Here is a 24,347-nt window from a genome sequence, read left to right as displayed (position 1 = left end):
TAGTAAACCCAAAAACGAGTGCCAAAATAAAAATGCAAACCACAACATTTTTTTCCCTATTTTTTTGGCCAAGTGTTTTATGGGGGTATCATTCAATTAGGTTATTTTTTTATAATGATTTATTTTATTTTTACCACTAGGAGGTGCTAAATAATAAACAGTGTCTTTTGAAAAAATACATAATAATAATAATAATAATAATTTCCTTGTATTGTCATTCTGTGTAACAATGTACACAGAACGAAATGTCGATTGCACCTGACCCGTTGTAGCGAGCCGATGCAGCCGCAGCCAACAGAGGGCGCCGCCGACCACTTTTTAAGTCTTAGGAATGACTCGGCCGGGGCGCGAATCACCGACCTCCCAGTCTCAAGGCGGGCGCCTTACCATCTAGGCTACTGAGCTGGTGTCTCTCGATACTAGTATCTGCTGTCATTGCACTAGGGTCGGGCAATGCAATCAGAAACAAAAGGCATTTATAGGCAGTCATCCGTCAATATTTTTTTTCAAATTCACCATAGCGATTAATGTCTTATGTAATCAACTTATAAGAATTTGATACAATCTAATGGGGCAGTCTTTATTCTTTTGAGGCGGAGTGAGGGTCTATGCGTATCAGAAGATAAGACAGTGTTAAACTATTGATTAGTACTAATTTGAGTCAAAAATAACAGAAATTGGGTCAAAAGAACACAATAAAAATTGTTGCTATATTTTCCTGTATTCACTGAATTAAAATGATCAAGGTGTTCTGTTTTTGTTGTTATGTTGTGGAGTCTCTTTTAGGTAATTATAGAGGGTAAATAAAAATCATTTATATCCAATATTTCCCTTTTTTTAAATACAAACCCTTTTTTTGCGCGCTGACTTCTTGGGGACGCTTCAAAAGTAACAGGTCAATTATTTATCTACTAAAAACAACCCAGTAAGCTAGGTAAACAAAAAACAAAAACAAAACAAACAAAAAAAATTCAAACCATTTTGAGTGGATAGTTACTGCGAAATAGAAGTACGGTGGATTGAACTGATTTTTATTCTGGTCCGCTGTAGACCCAAATAAGGTCACTTTTGACCCCCCTGTGTAGAGGGTGGCGTCTTTTCTTCTTCGCGTCACAAGTTTCTTAATTTTTAACTCAGTTTTGAAACCCGTGCCTATTAAAATTGATTTAAGAGAACCTATATGATAGTTTGAAGCTTGTTGGAAACCATGGCAACATACTCTGTTGTTCCCTGTTGTCTCTGAGCCCTGAAACAACAGGATGGTGTATTTTTCCCAGCCCACTGTGTGACCTCATGTTACTTTAGATTCCTTGAGGAGTATTTTGACTGATTCTGTGCTGTTGGAGCAACTGGCAGCAGCTCTGGGAGATAGAAGAATGGATGGGAAGATGGAGGAAATGTTTGGCAGATGTTCATGGGAAAGCAGAGGCGCCCAGTAACCAACATGGCTCAGAGTGAAACTAATTTGTTGGAGCGGGGCAAAGGAAACAAACCCAGACAAATGTTTTATAACAACCCTGCAAACACAAGTCTCTTATCAACTCCCCCCGCAACCTTGTAGACAAAAAGACAATAAATCCAAAGTTCTTTTGCAACCTTAAGCAGCTGCAGGAACTAAACCGACTGGACTTGGATCAAATAATCATCCATGTTTTAAAAACTTGAAATAATGCTAAGAGTGAGAATTAGTGAGCTCAGATTGAAAGAGTTGTTTGAAAGGGTTACTACTCACTTATCAAAACTTCATAACAAAGAAACCTCAGATGATTTTAGGTGGTTGTCCCGATGTCTGTCAAATATTCAAATAGCCTCAGAGATTAGGTCACTGAAAAGGCCTGAAAGACCAGAGCATACATTTACATGCAGGCTACTTTTTGCAGTATTCCAGTTACGTAAAACCATGCAAACACAAAGTTCTGATTCCAACTGCAGGTATTCCGACTGAAACGGTTAATTTAGTCCTTTCATTTTCTAATAACTTGTGCATGTGTGAGGCACAGTTCCTTCATCTTAAATATTTATTAAATATTTATTTTGCCGAAAGGCACTCCAGGATAGTTTGATGTTTCAGGAACAATTCTGTTTCATTTTCTGCCCTCACTTAAAAAATGTTTCAATTCATATATAGAATGGATTCCACAGTTGTATCCATCCATATATAGCGTATGTATCAGCCAGTGATGTGCAGCCAGGGGAGGCTTTGCCTTACGTATCATAATGAAAATATGAAATTAAGAATATATTATATTGTTATACTTATTCAGTGTAAAGGTTATTCATCATTTAACTTCACAATTGTTGTGTTTCCAAAAGAGTAAATCTTTATTGAATAATTATTAATGTAATTAATCTTAATACTGTGCTGATCGTCGGCGTATGCAGAGTGAGACACGCAGTTCTCTTGCCTTATGGCAGAGGGCAATAGTGAGACCAAGGATTCTGATATGCTGTACACCTCAGCCCCAAGAAATAGGATTAGTGATAGCATTAGTAAGCTAACAGCAAGTCAAGGCATCCAGAATTTTTTTTGTCATATTAGTATTACTTATCTATCGATGCTTTTATTCAAAAAGAGCAGCGCATGGACTTCATTTGTAAGTTTTAGACAATAAAACACATTTTATATGTTACAGTTTTTATACTGCTTTTTTTCTCTGCAAATCAAATGACGAAAAAGATGTAGGTACCTTTCTTTGTAAATCTGACTGTGCCTCACCAGACATGAACCTGACGGCACTGGTCTGCTTTTTGGAAGCTATATACGAGCACACCTTGTAAACACAAACAGGAATGTAGCTCACTTCTGGAGCGATGAGGCGAAAAAATCACGGTACTTTGTTGAATTTGGTAAATCATTCTATCATTGATGTCAAAAATTAAATGCGTAAACTTTGCCATAGTTATCCGAATACTTGCAATCGCCATCTAGAAGAGGCTATTCGTTTGTCTCTAGACAAAAGTTTGACTTCGGATTCCAGTCAGACTATTCCCTGCATGCGAAAGTAGTCTATGTGCCAAATTTAGGGAAATATCACATAGTCTGACAACGAGGGTGATTCCCGAGCAGCATAAAAGTGTCTTTCACACTATCTGCTTGTGGTTTGGCAGCACTGTCAAAAAGCCATGATCTTGGCACCTCTGGAACACCCTTTCAAAGGCACGGTCTTGTCCCCGCCACAAAGATCCCTTGTTACAGGCCGCCATGCTGTCACTCTTCCTCCCACACATTGGACACATTTCCACACCCACAAATGCCATCCGCTGCCACAGATGCCCTTATTGTCCCCTTTCTTTTAGGGCAACAAAAATCTGCAGATCTTGAAACATCCACACAAAGTGAATCTGCTGCAGGTTTTTGATTATCATTATTATTGATGTATTGTAATTTTGAAAATGATACAAATAAAAGGCAAAGCAACTTAAAATAAATCAAAAGCAGGTTAGTGTGCATACAAAAACTGACAACTGCAAGCAGCAGCAATGAGACACAAAGCTGTGAATGCACTGTTCTCAGCAATAGTCGTTCAGGGATGATTGATCGCGGCCATAACCGTACTTTTAATTTTAAATGGGCCAAAATGACACGCCTCTCGGCAAAAGGGCCTTCTGCTGGTTCTCGCCCGCAGCAATGTGGGATTGAATTAATGGATTGCGGCCGCAGAATCGCAGTTTATTTTAGGCAGGCCTGAACAGCACACCTCCGGACTGAGGTGCCTTAGGCATTTCATTCTAGGTGGAAATACAGTAAAAGAAGAGTCACTAGGCCCAACAACAGTGCATTCTGATGGTGCTCGCTCACAGCAATACGCGATTGGGGCTAATGAATCGCAAAGTATCCTTTAACCCGTAATGCACGAAGTGTTGCACAAAGTGCCAAGTAGCGAGGGATTACAGTACCACAATCATGTAAAATCCACTCGCCCTACTGAAATGTCCCGGAACAATATCATTTTGTTAAAATGTATAGTATTGATGACTTTTTAATCCGTGTTAAATGTATTTTCCAAATTTTAAAACCAACACTAGAGGGAAGCCTGCAGTAGTATTGGCCACCACTGCGAGTACCGATATCGATAGAGTATCTACCAATCCCTATTTTTTATATTAAGGTAAAATGGAATTTTGTTGAATATACAGTATTCATATGAATCCGTATTGGATTAAACTACATAAATTTAATAAATCGGGCAGGGAAAAAAAGTGTACAATCAAAATACAGTTTTGCTGGCAACCAGTTTAATGTGTCCCCATGCCCACTGCCTGAAGATAGCTGGGATAAGCTCCAGGACCCCCACGACCCTACTGAGGATAAGCGGTGCAGAATATGGATGGATGAATCGAGATTTAATTGATTAAAACGAGTATTGATACGCAGCCATACTTAACATCACTCCCAGGTTGCCCCAGGAAAAAGAAAACTTGTGCAGACAAATCGGCAGTATTGAATCAATACTAAAAAGTGCTTATACAAGTCATATGAATTACATTCTAACAACATTTTTTAAACTTTTCTCACACTAAACTTTTAGGTATTTAAAAAAAAAATAAAAAAAAATCCGAGGCACCGCCATATAGTTAATTACACTTAAGAAAGTGTTATTATTTTGGCACTAGCAAATGCAGGTTTTTAACCACCATTCTTTGTTGGAGCGACACTATATAGTGTTATAAAACAATCATAAGTGGCCCACATCCAAAGACTTTTCTAGTGTTCAACTAACACTTGCAGTTTTGCCATGACTGATTAAAACAACAAAAAATTACGGATAGACACATTACAGGCTCATCCTCAACTTTCACCAACAGCTTTTTCTGAGTAGTGTTCTTCAGCTTATTCTGCTATCAATGAAAAAACTCTGAGATATCAATATCAATAAGCCTTAATTAAGGTGACCTTGCAACCTGTGACATCATCAAGGTGCCAAACACTTTAGCAGTTGCATCATCAGAGCAGCTCACAACATGCAAAGCCATGTTTGAAGCATCGTTTGAATCTGCGCTCAAGCGGCGTGATCAAAACAGCACAAAGGATGTCTTTGATTCGCAGTTACCTTCCGCAGAACTAAGAGACACGCATGCCCTCTCGGGCAGAAGGCCGCAGTCCACTGGCCGCTTTGCGCTGTTCAGCGAGGGCCAGCAGCTGTCCTGCACCTGGTGGCAAAAACTGCGGCACGGTAGAGGCGGGGGTGCCGAGTCGGATTGGGGGCACGCGGGCGCCAACAGCAGGCACAGGAACCAGTCTAGGCGCCTGTGGCAACCCGCTCGAGTGAGCCCCGCCCACTTCCGTATGGCTGCTTTCACCTGCTCCTTCGAAGTGTGGTTGAAAAAATTAGGCAGCATGAAAAAGCTCTGGCGCTGCCCGGAGCACATGGACCGCCCGAGTGACTTAGGGAGACACTGTCGATCGAAACCACCGCCCACAGTCACATAGTCTGCTTCAGTGAAGTTACGTGGAAGAACGGTGGACTTGACCGTAGAGCCCGGGTTTTTCGTCGACCCTGATCCTGATCCAGATGTATCGCCCTCCCAAGCTCCAGAGTCTTCCCCCCTTGATCCCTGTCTCAACCCATCAATATTCGCCGTGGCGTTTTGATCCAACCTCAGGGGGGGTTGAGTGGTCCGAGGACTGGCGGTTTCATCCCAAGTCTTGACCAAGTCCCGAATCCCTGTGGCCACATTGATGATTTCTTCTCCTACTCCAGACAGATCCTCATCCTCCTTTTTCGTTCGACCATCGAGATCAGTGAGGGCTTCTGCTGTGGGTGGCGTGGTGGGCTCCGGGTCACTGCGCCAGAACCAGGCCTGCAAGCCACCGACGCAAAGAGCAAGGAGCAAAATCCTCAACATGGTGCTCGACGCTTTTTCCGTCAGGTTGGGTTGGAACAAAGACATAAAAAGTGATTTTGCTAAAAGATCTTCCCACTGGAAGGGCACACCCCGCCGCAGAAATATCACAAAACATGGGTGGGGGGGACACGGATGAGGAGGTTGGCTTGGGCGTGGTCACTCAAATGGTCCTTAAGCCCCTCCTTATCATCATCATCTTCTACTGATGCCTCAATGAGTGCTTGCAGTGAATTAATTTAAAGTTCAACAAACTCTGAAATATTTCTCAATGCATGACACTCAATCAGTTTTCAAAATAGCAAGAGGTCCAAAAAAATGAGCATGCTTTACTGCTTACATGCTTAACATTGTTAAAATGGATGGATATAATCTATGTTTTAAATGTAGTGATTTTTCAAATGTGAAACTTTGCAAAAAATTTTCAATATGCTGAAAAAAGTCCACTTAGAAAATCAATATCAAGCACTTAGAAAATATAATCATCTTGAAGTAACTAAGTAACCTTTGAAGTTAACCAGGAAAATCTTGAACTCAGAATTGAAAGTTAGAAACCTCAACTCTTGTAAAACTTACAGCTTCAAACCTGCTTTTGCTGTAGAGTTAACTCTTTAGTTATGTTAAAGAAGTATTAAAGCAAGATTTAAGCATTAACTCTTGAAGTAATGCAGGTTTAAAGCTGAACTGAGTAAAGCTTCACCGAAGAGTTAAAGTTTCGAACAAGCTCAAGAGTTAACTCGAGTTACAATATATCCAAGACATTTGAAGCAAGTTGGAAGCCTTAACCCTTGAGGTACAGGACTCAGAGTTAAAGATTCATACCTGCTTTACTTCAAAAGTTAAAGCTCAGATGTGTTTCATCTCAAAGACTTAATTCCCAAATGATGTGTTGAACTGGTTTAAAATAAGTTTGAAGCCTCTTGAGTTAACTCGCAAGGTTTGAGTTTAGTGACCGTATGTCCAAGTTGTTTGAGGCAAGTTTTAAACCTTAACCATTGAGAAAAAGCAGGTTTAAAGCTTGACTGAGCAAAGCTATATTCAAAATGAAGCTTTATCTTTATAGTTCCCAATAGTTAACTACCGTGTTTAAGCAAGAGTGAAGCCTTAACTCTTAAGGAGAAGCAGGTTTAAAGCTTAACCAAGCAAATCTTTAACGCAATGTTGAAGCTTCAAACCGGCTCTATTTCAAGTTAATCTGAGTTGGAATTAGTTGGAAGCCTCAATCCAAGGTAAATAACTCTGAGTTAGAGCTTCAAACATGCTTTGATCTCAAAAGTTAACTCTCTAGTATTGTTCAAGCAAGTATGAAGCCTCAGCTATTTTAGTAAGCAGGTTAAAGCCTAACCAAGTAATGCTTTAATACAGAGATCACGGTTCGAACCTGCTTTAAGTCAAAAGTTAAGAGAGCTTGCTTTAACGTGAATTGCACTACAGTAATGAAAAAATGTTGGTGTCGACTTACAAATTGCCCGGTAACCAATGATTGCTATAAAAGTCAGACTGCAAAGGGGGAAGGAGCAGAAAGGGAGCATTCGTGCACTGGACTGAGCTTGGTGGGGGGTAAGGAGGGTGGGAGAGTCTGAGAACAAGAGGTGGAAGCCCCTTGGGATGCTCTCATAATCCACTCCCCCGCGCCCATGTTAGCTCATTGCAGAAAATCCCCAGAATGGTTTCCATTTTCAAGTTCTCACAGAGGACCAATAAGGGAAGGAGGGAAGCCCCATCACCCCACCCGCAAACATCCCCCAGTGCCCCCATCAAGCCGCCTCATCTGCCAAGTTAGGAGATCCAGCTGTTGCGCATTCCAGCCCTCATGTCTCCCACGCTGCAACACATTCGGACACATTTTTCTAAAGTGCGCCTCGTAAAGTCCGATTATCCAATGACAACATGAGCCACCTGCGCTGTGTCAAGCAGGAACGTGCGGTCAGGGGTGGCAGGCGCGGCTTTGCCTCACCTGTTGTCATGGAAATATGAAGTTAAGAAGACATGGTTATATTGGTTATCTTTATTTAAGCATGTTCAAAAAACGTATTGAGATTGATAAAAATGCTTACAAACATCTGCAGCCCATAACAGACCCTGATCAAAAACAATTTGAATTCTAATCATCATGCTTGTGTACGAAAAACAAAAATCACCATAAAAAACACAAGTTAGGTGGGGAGGTTATAGAGAGAAGGAGGGATATAATAAAGCAGTGACATGCAGTCGGGGGAGGCAGGTGAGGCACAGCCTCATCCGTTATCATGGACATGGTCTGTTGGTTGGATCCCTTAAGCAATAAAGTTGTAGGGGCACCATTTCCTGTGGTGTGTCTATAGGGCATGTACAGTGTGGTGGCGCCCATCCCTCTGCAGGCTACTTGGATATTTTTAATTTGTGGTTCAGTTCTTTCTTATCTAAATTAATCTTTTTTTAAATTTTCTTTTTCTAAATTGCAACATTTTCACATTCTTTTTAAATATCACCAACTCATACAGTGCCATAATGCAATATGATTTCAGAAGCATTGAGTGCCAAATATTAAAATGTATTTTGTTTTGTTTTTTATTAAAATAAAACATTCCACTGAATTTGGCACTGCTGAACAGTAAGTATCAAGCCTTTGTCAATGATTTCAGTAAGATAAATCACCACTGGATGGCACTTTAGATGATAAGATCTTTGTCCAAACATCGAGGAAGACCCACTTCTTCGCGTTGCTTTGTTTCCTCTATCCAGCGATTGAGAGTGTGTGGGCGGCCCGTGATTGACCAAAAATGTGTGATCATATCACAGGAAACACCGGACACAGAAAAGTTATTTAAAAGTTCATGCATCGCTTACGCATAGGTTCAGTGTTCTTGCAATGAAATTGTTATTTTGCAAGCAAAGGGCCCGAGTGTTTATGGAAAAAATTGTTTAGATATTAGAGGTATCACAAATGCCAAAAAAGCATCAAAGTGAAAGTTTTGCTTTCACTTTGATGCTTTTTTGTCTCTACAATAAGCTATTTTTCTCAGATGTTTTCTTGAAAACAAGTATTTTCAAGAAACTTAGCAATATTCAACTGTTGTTTACTAAATAGTGGTAAACGATAGAAAAGTGATTCTTTTAAATGAAAGATGAGAGTTAAAGCTTTCTTTTGATATGTCCTATCCCTATATAGAACAAAATTTTCTGTAGGCTTTCAAAAATGAGTCAAAATGGCAAAAATTGACTGGCACCCACACTTCCCTATTTGAGAGAAACATCTGACATTGAATGATTTAATACAATTATTATGTATCACTGTGCCGATTGCCTGCAGATGCAGAGTGAGGCACACCATTCATTTGCCTAATGGTGAAATCAAGGATTCTGATTTGGCAAACACCTCAGCCCAAGACAATAAAATAAGTGATAGTATTAGCAGGCTAAAGGAAAGTCAAGCCATCCAGTATTTTCCCCTTATCAGTTGGACGGTTTTTTTTTTTTAAATAATGGAGGAGTTAGGATGCGGCGCCAAACAGGGAGCATGACGCACCTGTGCCAGTTTTCCACATACCTGTCCCTTATTATCCTCGGCCTTTATATTGACTGCTCAGACAGTACCCCAGGGTTGTGTCATTTGCATTTATGCAGCCACGCCAGGTTAGTAGGTTATTATTGTTTTTGTTTCTGGTTTCTTGTTTGGACAGTTTGTTAGTAGTTGTGTGAACCTTTCTTTGTTTGTTACTTTGTTCCTTGCGACCTTTTCAATTGTTACTCTGTTGATGACTAAGATGTAGGTTCATTTATTTGTAATTCTAACAGTGCCTGACAAGACATGAACCTCACCCCTTATCATTGGTGTCAAGAGTTGCCACGTGCTCATCACAAACACCGCCAGGCGTACAGTTACAGTAAAAGCTGAATTTCAGCTGAGGTTCACATCTTGCAGCTGCACATTCATAAAAATTAAAGCTCAAATCATATTGTGGCCTTGCCCTTAGCTTAAAATTTATCCATTTATATGAATAAAGGCACAACATAATCAGATCTTTTTTTTTTTAAATTGTTTGTCACGGGCAGGTTTGTTGTAAAATGCTGTCTAACTGTGAGATCTGGAAGCAATTTTTTTTTTAATTTTGGTAATTTTGTTGACAGGTGTTGCCGTGAATAATTGAATGTGTCAGACTTGCTTGCCGGCCAACGGAAATTGCTGTTCCAACTGAAAAACATTATCCAAATGTTGTATTGCAAGTTGAATAATCCGATTTTAAATTAGGTTTCATGTTCTGCTCATTTCAAGTACTGTACTATTTTCTTTCTATTTTCCCAAAAGTAATTCCAAATACCTTTTCAAAACTGACATTTAATTGTATTCTAATTTTCCTTATTTCAACCCAAAAAACTATTTCTAGTATAAATTGTAAAAGCTTCTACTATTTTTTGAAAAGATAATAAAAAAAAAAAGTAATTCTAAGAATAAATCAGTTTTTTTAAAAATCAGTTTTAGAGTACAGTGGAACCTCGGTTTTCGAACGCCTCTCAGTTCGAACAAATCGGTTCTCGACCAAAAATTTCGAGAAATTCTTGCTTCGCTTTTCGTTCAAAACATAGGAGTTCGGACGCCGGTACGCTAGGGGCGATGCTGAGCGGCGTACGAGTGTAGATTGCCCCCGCCCCTCGTGAAGAACCGTTTTCACGGCAACGCGCACTCCTTCTCTGCTTTCGTTTTTCAAAAGCGGTGAAGGGAGTGTTTTAACTCCTAATTATGCCTCGGAAGAAGGTTGGTGCAAGCAGCAAAGTTGCTACAGGTGAAAAAAGAGGAGTGCCTACAAATATTGCATTTAAGAAAGAAATAATAGCAAAATATGAAGAAGGTGTGCGAGTTTCCCTTCTTTCAGGAATACAGCATGGCTTCTGCAGACAACCGCCAAGGTAAGAAATCCTACTCATAATTCTTTTCTTTATCCTTTAGCTGCTCACCACTTGTTGTGGAGACCTGGGTGCTAAATGACGTGTAAACGACCTGAATTTTTTATTTTTACACGTTGATGTTAGCGTAATCTTCCGTACGGAAGATTACGCTAACGCGCTCGTATGACTAGCCTGGGTTAGCTTCATGTTTACTTTCGTGGTAAACATTTAGGGTGTTGGAACGGATTAAAACAATTTTACATTACTTTTAATGGGAAAAAAGGAATTCGGTGATCGAACAAATCGGTTTTCGTACAAAGAAATGGAACGGATTATGGTCGAGAACCGAGGTTCCACTGTATTATGTTTCTCGTTGTACTAAAAAAATCTCCTAAAATAAATTGTAAAAGTAGTGAATACAATTTTTATTTCAAATATAAAAAATATAAAAAAATCATGTAACTATAATTATTTTTCATGAGTATTATGTTTATTTTGATAAAACATAATCCCCAAAAATTGCAGAAATACAAGATCAATTTATTTTTAACTAATATTTTTGTATGAAAAGTTATCATTAAAATAAGTCATAAGCTTTTTAAAAATCGTATGTATTATGTTATTTCAGAGAAATAATTCCTAAAACAAATTCAAAAAATATTTCAATATTTTTATTTTTGGTAAATGGTAAATGGTCTGCATTTATATAGCGCTTTTCGAGTCAATGAACACCTCCCAAAGTACTTTACAGTGTGCTTCACACTTATTTTTGGCAATATTTGTGTAAAAATAACTCAAAAAATGAATACGTTTTTTTTTTAAAATATTTTAAGTATTGTTTCTCCCCCCCCCCCAAAAAAAACAAAATTGGTAAAAACAAATTTTAAGTTTCAAATATCAGTTTAGTTTTAATATTTTTTTTAATAAAAAGTAATTCTGAAAATGAATCATAAACTAGTTGAAATCCCTTCTCAAGGTTTCTTCATTTTCCTCATGTTGAGGTTTTTGAGATTTTCCTTGACCTCATGTAGGTTTTAGATCAGGGAAAGGTGTAATAATAGTATGTGGTCTGTGGTCTGTGCAACCCTTAAGAGCTATACAAATAGACATCCTTCCATCCATTATCTTCACCGCTTATCCTCAGTAGGGTCGTGGGGGTGCTGAAGCCCATCCCAGCTGTCTTCGGGCAGTGAGCAGGGAACACCCTGAACTGGTTGCCAGCAAGTCGCAGGGCACACAGGGACAGACAATTCGCTCGCTCATTGACATCTAAGGACAATTTGGACCGGTCAATTAACTAATAATGTGGGAGGAAACCGGAGTGCCCGGAGGAAACCCACGCAAGCATAGGGAGAACATGCAAACCCCACACAGGAGGTTCGATCTCATGACCTCAGAACTGTGCCGCACACGCGCCAACCACTGCGCCGCTGAGCTGCCTACAAATAAACATGACGAGAGTAATTTTCAAAAAATACAATTCCAAAACTATAAGAACTATTTTCACCTTAAGTATTTTTTCACAAAAGGTAATTCTGAAAATAAATCAACAAACTTTTCTTAAATGCTTTTTTAATTTTTATGTATCTTGTTTTACTAAACATATTTTCTAACTATTTTATAAATATTTTAAATAATATTTACTTTTTTAATGTACTGTATTTTTAGAGAAGTAAATCTGAAAAACAAACAAACACGAACATCTTTTAAATTCTTTCAGTGTGATTTTTTTTTAATTTGACTCAAAATAATTATTAAATTAAACCTAAGACATATCTTACACATTCTTATCATCATCATCATCATTATTATTGTTTAAAATAAAAAAATCACACTTTAAATAAGCAAAATCATCTGCTATATAAGGAAGTTTTGCTTGTTGTCTGTATTATGCTTCATCTTTTTTTTTTTTTTAAAAAAGGAAAAAAAAAGAAAATTAAACAAAAATTTAGTGAAATACAAACGACTCACAGCTGACCACACCCAGTGTAAAAAGTATTTTCAAAATTTACATTTTATTTTTTCTCCATCTCCACTCTTGTCAGTGATGGCCAGTGAGAGATTATAGAACTCCGTTCTTACTGCATTCGTGCTGCAGCCGTTCAATGGAAAAGTGTTGCAGTATATAAACACTCCCAAATTTGGACTGTGGATCAACGATTGTTAGATCACAAGAAAGAGCAGAAAGATAAAAGCATGTTTTAGAGGGTGTGTTCTGCACATGGCTACGCCATATTCAAGCGCGTTAATGTTGTATATTGTTATGCCAGACAAGCGTTTGTTTCCACGGACTGAAGAAATGCTGTTGCCAAGGTGATGAATTGAGTCTGCAGGATCTCAGATTTACAGACTGTCCTTCTGGTAATTTAGTAAAGATCTCTCCAGTTTAACATTTCCAGGGACTTTCTCAATGTACTGCTTGAGAAACATCCTGATGATATTATAGTGGAAAACTTACAATTCTTGTTTTTACTCAGTCCTTGACTGACGACGCACCCCTTTGATTTAGACAGCAATATACCGTTTGCCACTAGAGGACAGCAGTGCAATATCCAACTTATATTCAACCATTAACAAACGACGGCATACTTCTTTTTGTGCCCTGTCTTTAGTTGTCAACTAGTCATTGTTCAATAAAATTGATTCCAGAAAAAATACTATGCTCTTTATTCACAAAACTAGGATATTAAGCGGGTTGATAAACATTTTCACACTTTTATACAGGTAATTAAAATACTCGTGTCACACAGTTAGCAGATTTCTTATTAGATATTATAAGTAAGATCTGAAGTGACGTGTGAGGTTATTTTCTTGTGAGGCTTTTTTAAATTCACAAATCAATTAACTTGCATCTTTTTTATCATTTGATTGGCAGTGCAAGAAAGCAATATAAATATTGTAGCATAAAAATGTTTTATGTCCTACTTATAAATGAAGCTTATGTGCTGCTCCTTTTGAATACAAGTATCAATACTTTATCCTACATTACTAAAAATCTCCGTGCAAAGAGAATGAAAAATACTGGATTGGCTTGCTGTAAACTGTCACTAAATCTATTGTTTGGGGTTGAGGTGTTGCGTCAATAGTCTCTCTATTGCCCTCTGCCATGAGGCAAGAGAATTGCATGCTTCACTTTGCATCTACAGATGCTCAGAAAAATAATATGTTACATACTAACTGTATCAATAATATTCATTCAATAATGTGAACATTCAGCAATTCCCCCCGAAATGTGTTAAATTAGAAAGAACCGAAACAATAAATACATATATTCATTCATTAATTAGCTGCACCGCTTATCCTCAGTAGGCCCGCGGGGGTGCTGGAGCCCATCCCAGCTATCTTCGGGCAGTGGGCAGGGGACACCCTGAACTGGTTGCCAGCCAGTTGCAGGGCACACAGGGACAGACAATTCGCTCGCTCATTGACATCTAGGGACAATTTGGACCGGCCAATTAACCTGACATGCATGTTTTTTGGAATGTGGGAGGAAACTGGAGTCCCGGAGGAAACCCAGGCAAGCACGTGGAGAACATGCGAACTCCACACAGGAAGGTTCGATCTCATGACCTGCTGCCCTGAATAAATATAACGTATTTTACATTTTAAATTACCATGACGACAGGTGAGGCACCCGCCTCCCCTGGCTGCAAATCACTGCTCTAAGTGTTCACCACATTGTAAAAAAAAAAAGACAAATCTAACATGAAATAAAAATTGTATGCATTTGGGAATATGATCTTATTGTCATCTACTTGTATAAAATACAATAAAATCATATAAATTGAAAAGTATGAAAAGTTCACAAAAAGTCAGTCATACTTTATAATTTTATTCTGATTACCCACAAAAGGCATAGTTTTAAACAGTCAAGAGAGGCAAGAGGATTGCATTCCTCACTTTGGATCTGTAGACACTCAGCACAGTTATACGTTTTAGACTAATTATATCAATAATAATGAATACAGTTCATTTCTGTTTGGGCACAGCACGAAAATAAAAAAAAAAGCATCAACCACTAATTAATAAAATGGAAAACAAATATTTAAAAAAACAAAAACTGTTTTATAACTGAACAGCTGAATAGTAAAGGGTCTGCATTTTGCTTTTCAAGTCAATATAGACCTCCCAAAGAACTTTAGAATGTGCTTCACACTTACCCATTCACACTCATTCACATACCGATAGCAGCGTCAGCCATGCAAGGCAACTACAGTACCTGCATTAGGGATTCAGTGTCTTGCCCAGGGACGCTTCGATATGTAATACGGACCATATAGCCTGGAATCAAACCTGCTACCTCCTGATCCCAAGACAAGCTCTTTACCTCCTGAGTTACTGCCACCCCAATAGAGTAATATTATACATAAACATGTCCCCAAAGGGAGTAGGCTGGAGCAATGGCTTTCAAGTCTCAAAATTCATCCCTCATCTCATCTCATCAGCTACACCGCTTATCCTCAGTAGGGTCACGGGGGTGCTGGAGCCCATCCCAGCAATCATCGGGCAGTGGGCAGGGGACATCCTGAACTGGTTCCCAGCCAATCGCAGGGCACACGAGGACAGACAACTCACTCGCTCATTCAAACCTAGGGACAATTTGGACCGGCCAATTCACCTGAAAATGCATGTTTTTGGAATGTGGGAGGAAACCGGAGTGCCCGGAGGAAACCCACGCAAGCACGGGGAGATCATACAAATTCCGCACAGGAAGTCTGGAGCTGGATTTGAACCCACGCAGGAGGTTCCCAAGACATGAACTGTGCCACACATGCCATGTCTCAAAATTCAGCAATCTTTAAAAAGATATTCCAGAAAAGGTCAAGTTGAATGTGAAACATCCTTAACACAAAAGACAATCATTTAATATAGTTTTAATTTTATATTTACATGATGACAGTGAGGCACTTCCTCCCCTGCCTCCCCTGACTACACTAGCATATGAAACAATAACTCGTACACCGACATGTATTGTTTTTAATTAAGGTACTGGCACTCATAGTAACTAATACCATCATGGGCACCGTTTTACAAGTATTACAAATGAGAAGAAAAAAATATCCATTTCATCTGAAAATTTCCAAAAGAGAATAAAGAATGACCCTTGATAAGTAACTTGAGAAGAAAAGGATATCTATAAACCAAACATCAAGAAGTGTCCAGAACCGACCACAAGAATGAGGGTGCGCTCAAAGATATAATGGGCAATATGTGAGTAAGCCCAGTCCAAATGAGGTGAGCGAATGAAGGCATCGGCTATCTTTTCCTTCCTTGCGGTGCAGCTGGAAAACAAAATATGGCCGAACCCACGCAACACTTTGTGAGCAGACCGTCAAGATGGCAGATGTGGTAAGAACGAATGCAAGATGGAGAACAAAACATCTTTTCAACCACAAGTGTGAGATCATCACTCGGCTTCCTCCCGCTCACTGGATGTCATGCCCAAATTACAGAGAACGCTGCCGCTTCCTCGTGACCGAGGTTTGGGAGTAACTGAATGAATGTAACGGCGTTACGTTGTTAGGATACCAGAAACATGTTATGTTATTCTGTTACAGTTGCAAAAAAAAAATCGTAAAAAAGACAAATTTCAGGTATACTTAGGTAAAACAAGATTTACTTTTCAGGATTACAATTTTATTTAAAACTATACTTACATTTTTATAATGGGCTGATTGACTAATTGTGTGTATTTTAATGTCAAAAACTGACACACGAGAGACAAAGATGTGGTGTGCGTGTCCTGGTAACGTCCTAATCTTTACAGCAGATTGAACAGACAGCCAACTCAAACACTCATACTCTTTTTTTGTCTGTATTTTATTGCTCCTTCAATGTAGCACTTGTTTCGTTGAATTGGTGTGAGCCTGCAGTTTTGTGAGGAAAACACAGTTGTGCACTATGGATATGTTCAGGGACATTTAGCAAATATGATTGTCTTTTTTTGTAATTTGCAGTTACTGTAATTGGTGTTTAAAATCACCATGCGATGACTGCACTGTTATATTGTGATATGTTTTACTTATGGGCATCCCGTTTCAAACAAGAACTCGGACAGAAAACATTTCAGTTTGTGGGAAAATTAGAAAGTGAGAAAGGTAAAATGTAAGAACTTTTTTGTAGGACAATTTGCAACTACTTGGCCTAGGTTTTCTACAATTCTTTTTCAAGGTTACAGTGTTCATTTATCTTAAATGTCATGATTGCCGATTAAGCGCAGCTGCGGCGGCTTGATTGGCGCCCACAGCCCGGGCAGCTGATTGGCTGTCACTCTCTTTTTAAACCCCCGGCTTCCTCTTGGAAGCCGTCAGATCGTTGTGCGAACTGTTGCCTTCAGCTCAGTAAGCCTTTTCAGGCGACTCCGTTTTTGCCCTGCTTTTTTCTGCCTGATCTTTGTTGCCAACCTGTTTCCGGACCTGACGCCCCCCGTTCTGCCTGTTACCTGACCTGTTTTGCCCCGTTACCTGCCTGCCTCCTGCTACCGACTTCGCTTACGAACTCGACACCGCCTTTGATCTCCAGTCCCGGCCAACGACTTGCTATTCCCGCCTGTCTCCGATCCTCCTCGCCAGACACAGAAGTGCCACTTCCGCACCACTCGCTCCTTTTGTCTGTCAGCCATTGGATCGTGGAAGCAAGCCCTGCTCTCCCTCTTTTTCAATAAAAACTAAGAAAACGAGCGCTATTGGGTCCTTTGTCCGTTTCTGGTCCGTGACATTAAACTAAGTTCAGTAATTTTATATTATGATTAGTTTGTATTTAATAGGCACATTTGTCATTGGAGTAATTTAAAGTAATCGAGTTACTTTACTGCAGTATTATGGTATTCGGATTAAATGATTCATTTTTTTAACAGGTAACTACTAACTGTATCTGATTACAATTACTAGAATAAACCTCCCAACACTGCTCATTGCCAATACACAGTCTTTTTGGGGTGTTTTTTTTTCTGCTAAAACATTCCTGTACACGGCATACCTGTCAACCTCAGCCAATTGCTCCCCTTATGAATGATTGGAATTTCCCTTTATCAAGTGATAATAAACCATGCCTACACAACATGACACATATTGACTCACAGCAAGACAGACTATGTAGAATAAAAACAAAGATAACAAGTTTAGTTTATTTTTCAAATTAAACAACACAAACGAGTCTTTAAGCATATTTCTTATTTATTTCCCCACTTGCAGTAGATTTAGTGTTGCTTATTTATAGGATAACATTTGCTAGTGTATCACAAAGGTATTAGCAATATAGTCTCCTGCTGGTGACAGACGGTCCAGAATAGAGCCGAAATGTGCAGAATTAAATTAGTCTTCATTTATTTAAGTATTTATTTTTCCTGTACAAAAAAATTATACAGCAAACACACTTTGAAATGATCAGAAAACATAATAAACAGGGAAAATGTACACGTTGACCTTGTTTTCCTAAGGGCCCGGTCACACAGCCTGTCACGGGCGTATCGAGGCTGAATCACGGCCAGAAATTTCTGCCCGTGAAGCAGACACTGTTGGACGCTTTGAGATCGTCATATAGACGAGATACAGCAGTGCTTTACTCGCCGTCGGAAATTCACACGCAGTTGGCCGGGGGAAAAAGTTTTGCGCTGCTCAAAACTTTAGACCACGTGTTAACCGCAGGCGGCACACGAGGTAATGACGCGGAACGATGTGCTCTGGCTGCGGCCAGGGCTTGGTTACACATGGGTAGGACGCGAAATTTCAGCAGGTAATCGTGGGTGGAGCACGGTCATAGCATGTTCTGCACCTGTATCGCGGTGTTATTACGTGAAATTAGCGTGTTACGCGTGTGACGGTCAAACGCCGTTCTCCGCGTATATACAGCGGGATTTTCCGAGCACACGTCAGTTGTGCTCGAGACGTCAAGGGGTGGACATGGATCCCCGTAACCGTAGTGACCTCGTCTTAATCCATTTTTATTTCTTGACATTTCTTTTCATTTCATAACAAGATAATAAAAGAAAAATGAAAAACTATTACAATAATAACATATTGGCTTCTTCGGTGCCATAGCTTGAAATCTTGATCTTCACGGGACTGTGTCTTGAGCGGTTATGATTTCTACAGCCCGGTCTTATGCCGAGAAATGCATCCCTGCTATAATCACTTTTATCTCGTTTTATCTCACTTTTAAGGAATGTAATGGCGAACATATAACCAAATCCACTTCGTCTTGCATTTGTTGGGAATGTAATACAACATAAACCATTCAGTCTTTGTTTTTGTTGTGAACGTAATCGAACGGTAATGCACACCGTATATAAATCACTTTTGAGAACTGTTATGCACTCTACCGCAAAGCTTATTATGCAGAAATAAGCTTTATGGTAGAGTGCATAACAGTTTCAATACGAGCGATTTGAATAGAAAAAGGCAAAATAAACATGTTACCTGCTCAAAAGTGATTTGTATCCGGCGTGCATTACCGTTCGATTACATTCACAACAAATACAAAGACGGAATGGTTTAAGTTGTATTACATTCCCAACAAATGCAAGACGAAGTTTGGTTATATGTTCGCCATTAAATTCCCTAAAAGTGATATAAAAGTTCGATAAAACGAGGTAAAAGTGGTTGTAGTAGCGAGGGGATGCAAATCTCGGCAAGGATGCATTTCTCGGCATAACGCCGGCTCGGCAGCTTTTATACCCGTGGTCCACACGAGAAAATGACGCGATGAGGAAGCGGAACAGTCGCCGGCGTCTGTTTTGCGGGCATACCACCGATGAACAGCGGGTTGGCCAATTTTGCGCATTTTCCATCGCGGGCAACCACGGGCAAAAAAAACCCGCAAAATTTTACCCGCGATACAGACGCAAACGGCTGTGTGACCGGGCCCTTACCCATGTGAAGAATGTGAATTTTTCAGAGTGAAAAAACACTGGCGAGCGCAAATTTCCAATGATTGCACGAAAAGTGCAAACGGCACCATGTCATGTCCTGCACGGTTGTCATAGCGCCCAGCTGGCCCCGCCCTTTGACACCGGCTGAGACGCATTGGATTGATTGCTCTTGGAGTACTTAAACGCGCTCCTTTGTACTGTGCGTTGCTGGAACGTTTGTTAAACCTGGTTAAACTCAGCGAGATTTCTGTTAAAACCTGTAAAATACCTAGTTCTGTGAATCTGCCCGTATTTGATCCTGTTTTGTTTTTGGTCTGATCCATTTGCCTGTTTTTGACAACTTTTCTTTTGTTTGGATTTCTAACCACCCTCCTCATCCTTCCCCCGATAAATTGAGACTATGTCTACGCGAATGGGTCCTTTTTTCCTGTTTCCCGCTCCGCTCCGTGACGGAACGTTCCAGCCAGTTTTGGCCCCAGCAGATGCTCACACCAGCGCATATTGGGGACACTTCTTCGGCCGCGCCGTCACCTCTCTTGCCCACTCGAACCACGGCCCCGCCCGCTGTGGCCATTGCTGTGCCTCGAATGGGGTTTCCGGGAAGATTTGGCGCCGAGCTGTCCTTAGTCCCTTTCAGCCTAAACGCCGCGCCTGTCGGCTTCAACGCCGCGCCTGTCGGCTGACCTTCCGTACCCAAATGTTGGTCTGACTCCCCTGCTTGCCTGTCTGACTCCCCTGCTTGCCTGTCTGACTGTATTTTTTTTTCTTCTTAATTGACTTGTTTTTCATAGTAGAGGATTAAGTAGTTATTGATGTTTGTATTCAAAAGGAAGTAACTGTGCTGAGCATCTGCAGATGCAGAGTGAGGCACGCAGTTCTCTTGCCTTATGAAGGAGGGCGATAGTGAGACCAAGGATTTTGAGTAGGTGCAATCTTCAGCCAAAATAATACAATTGGTGACATTATTAGCAAGCTAAAAGGAAGTCAAGCAATCCAGTGTTTTCTGTCTAATTTCATGGACTTTTTTTGCAATGAAATATTGCATATGTATTGATGCTTTTATTACAAAAGGAGCAGCACAGAGACTTAATCTAAAAGACAACAGAACATATTTTAATGCAACACTTTATATTTTCCTTTCTTGTTCTACTACACAAACAATAAGATGCAGGTGCATTTATTTTTAAATCAGACTGTGCCTCACCAGACACAAACCTCACTTCAACTCACTGCTACCTTTTCTGAATTATCGCAGTTTGGAGCGTAGGTTGCTACTTACACGACATGAGAAACCAACAATTTTGTCAAAGGCTCCCATTGTAATTATTTTATTATGCCTGATGTAAACCCGATGTGAAGAAAAAACACATATTAAAATAGCGTGTGCAAATGAGTACACGATAAAACTGTTTATTTTTATGTGAAATGAAGGAAATATGCGAAAAAGCCCCTGTTTCCTCCCCCTCTGGTCACACCACTAGTGTAAATATATAAATTATAAAGATTGCATGTCACGCAACTTCATTGTGAAATTGATGGAAGCTGGTACCACAAAGCAAAACGAGGTATCAATTGAAAAGAAGAAAAAAACAAAACGCGTGTCCCCCACGTCGGCCTCAAATTTACCCGTCAGGCTCCCACACGTCCCAGGATGTCTTTGAAAGACAAAGTAAACACGCGTGTGTGCATGTGCGTCTGAGAAGAACCGACAAGCCCCGGAGAGGTGAAAATGTAAGCAGTCCGCAGATCCCAACCTGCAAAGCCCCTTTTGGCGCCTTGCAGCTGTACGGGATCTTTGACTGAAATCCTAAGCGATGATGCAGCGATGAGCATCTGGAACAAGAACAGGCACACACAAACTCGAGCACGCAGGTACTAAAGCATTGCAGATGAGTGGCCGATTACATGAGGATCCTGTTTGGATTGCGTTTGAGCAATGGAAAGGTCGTTCAGCTCTTTAAATATTGCTTGAGTGGTTCAATTCTCATTTGGGAGACTCAAAGCTGGTTTTACAAAAAGCAAATTCCTATTAAATCTGGATTACTAAATGGACAGTGTGTGTCATAAATGAAAACAATACTGATTTCAAGAACAAGCAAAAATACATGAACTGGTGCGTAGACGTGCATCTTTTAAAATACAATTAGGTCAAGAGATTTGCAGTTATTTTATATGGCATGAGCCTCGCTTTGAGGGAGCTGTAATAAAGCCCCCCAAAACACAACGCTTGCAAAAGGCTGGGCAAAAAAAATGAGAATGGTCAAGTATACACACTGTCCCTTTAAAACAATTTGTTTATTTGTCATTAGTTTTACATTTGTTGTAGATTATGATCAATAAAATAAGGATAAAAAATGTACAATGAAAAAACTATTATTCTATGCGGTTGCTGTGCCTCTGTAGACAATCGAGTACTGTGCAAAAAAAAAAGTCTACTATTCCTTAGAGCTGCTTAGTTTTTCTGAGTTAAATGTTAAAGTCAGAAGTTAACAGAGCTTTAAAACTTTAATTTAAGGGTTAAACCCATTTTCAAGCTTCATTTGTTTTGAGTTAACACTAACACTTTACTTTTGAAAGCATTAATTATCCCTGCTCATAGGAAACGATTATTTAGGTACCCATTTATTGAGATAAAATTATTTTCTTTATGGTTTTCCTGTTTTTCTTTATAATTCATTGTAATTCCCCGCCAACAACAACAAAAACAAACAGAAAAAGAAAAACAAAAGTAAAACAGAAGTTCTACGCCATTTCTAAAACATCAACTTTTTTCAAATTCAGTAAAAATAAAACGGTTAACTTTAAACATTTTATAAGTCATAAATGTAAAAAACAATTAGCCACACTTCTGGAAAAGGTAACGCAAATTGAATTGTAATAGTAGTTGAATTGTAATTTAAAAACACACTTTTCCACCCTAAAAAGCCATGAAAATGTATATAGGCTTAAATGACCGTGATAGAATTTCTTTGTGGAAGAAAAAGGTTTTAAAATTGAAGCTTACCTGTATACTGCGTTTGTGTCTCCTGGAGCCCCAAAAGCAGGATGACGAAGATGCTTGTGAAACAGGTCTGAAGGGTCAAACACCTGCTGCGTCCACACATTATTGAAGTCGCTCCAGTTTGTCTCCCCCCAAAAAAAAAAATTAAAAAAAAAAGAAGAATCCCTCTGTCAGAGAACTTGGGGAGGAAAGTCGATCATTCCTGACTGATAGTTGAGGATTTTCTGCCGGGGAAATAAATTACAGAGCGAGGACAGTTTTTTTCCCCGACCCAGCTTTCACAAGTTAAGTTCTCGTAGACACACTGTAGTGTCAAGCCCCCGAATGACAACTTCCTCTGGAGTGTTTTTTATTTTCAAAGTAAAGGTCGAAATGCCAGCGTCTGATGCAACAAATGCCCCTCGCTAACATATAGAATAAGAGGTTTAAAATGCCTGTGATCTTTCTTGTATTCTGAATGATTGATTTAGAATGCAGCGGGTGATAACAGCCATTTTATCTACACGCGTGCTTCTACAAAGGGTTCGAATGTTCTTTGTTTTAAAAAAATGCACTCCATTATAGAGGAACAGCACTTCAGAGTTTCACTATGCTCATTCATCAGTTATTAAATTTAATGTAAATGGTCTGCATTCATATAGCACTTTTTTAAAGTCAATGAAGACCAGCCAAAACGCTTTACAATGTGCTTCACACTTACCCATTCACTCACACACACACTCACACCGATAGAGTCAGCCATGTAATGCGCCGACCTGCTTATTGGGGGCATTAGGGATTCAGTGTCTTGCCCAAGAACACTTCGACATATAACACGGAGGAGACGGGAATCGAACCTGCGTTCTTAGCTATTATTAGTTTTTAGTAATGTTATAAATGACCAATAGCAGATGATTTGGCTAAAATGACTTATTTTGCATGGCGGTGCAGTGGTTAGCGTGTGTGCGGCACAGTTCTGAGGTCGTGGGAACCTCCTGCGTGGGTTCAAATCCAGCTCCCGGCCTTACTGTGCGGAGTTTGTATGTTCTCCCCGTGCTTGCGTGGGTTTCCTCCGGGCACTCCGGTTTCCTCCCACATTCCAAAGACATGCATTTCAGGTGAATTGGCCGGTCTAAATTGTCCCTAGGTGTGACTGAGCGAGTGACTTGTCTGTCCCTGTGTGCCCTGCGATTGGCTGGCAACCAGTTCAGGGTGTCCCCTGCCCACTGCCCAATGATTGCTGGGATGGGCTCCAGCACCCCGCGACCCTACTGAGGACAAGCGGTGCGATGAGAGATGAGACTTATTTTGCGTCGAAAATGAAGACAATTTAAACAAAGTCAAATTACCTGCCTGATTAATAAGTAATTAAAAAACAACAGGAAAAATTATACTTCTCCTTCCGTTTAACTACATTTTTGCAGTGAAAGCAGTCTTCGTGTTTTTTTTTTAACAGAACAAAATAGTTGTCATCCAAATGCTTTATTCGTAATATTTTGGGACATTTTTAACGTGGATTATTCCCAGTAAGAATCCTGCAACATCAGACTAAAAAATATATTTTATAAACATATAAAACAACAAATGCAGTAATATTGTTTAAAAACATTTACGCAGGTATTCAATTTTAGTAATAATTCTGCAAAATAAACTAGAAATATTGTTTATACACATCCATCCAGTTACTGGTACGTTTATATTAATTTGTTCTGCAAGAGTCCTGCAATACGAAACAAAACATGTTTCATAAAAATTCGTCCAGTTACTGGTTCATTCAATATAATTCGT

At 39.6% G+C, this 24,347-nt stretch overlaps 1 protein-coding gene across 5 annotated transcripts in view; it reads right to left on the bottom strand.

Annotated features, from left to right (window-relative positions):
- LOC148370240 (collagen alpha-1(XVIII) chain-like) overlaps window positions 1–22,825 on the bottom strand; it is a 54,449-nt gene extending 31,624 nt beyond the window's left edge. For 4 of the 5 annotated variants that reach the window (XM_088332673.1, XM_088332674.1, XM_088332675.1 and 1 more), the window contains exon 1: window positions 5,052–5,928. In XM_088332673.1, coding sequence (XP_088188799.1) covers window positions 5,052–5,892 — 841 coding nt within the window. In that variant the 5' untranslated portion in view covers window positions 5,893–5,928. Of the gene's footprint in view, window positions 1–5,051; window positions 5,929–22,583 lie in introns of those variants that run through there. The other variant, XM_088332677.1, reaches the window with a different exon arrangement.
- Window positions 22,826–24,347: the final 1,522 nt, after the last annotated feature.

Source organism: Urocampus carinirostris, chromosome 3 (assembly GCF_059441175.1).
Source record: "Urocampus carinirostris isolate Australia breed hairy pipefish chromosome 3, RoL_Ucar_1.0, whole genome shotgun sequence".
NCBI lineage: Eukaryota > Metazoa > Chordata > Actinopteri > Syngnathiformes > Syngnathidae > Urocampus > Urocampus carinirostris.
Note: the sequence above shows the minus strand (reverse complement) of the source record. Positions and strands in the feature narration are given on the sequence as shown.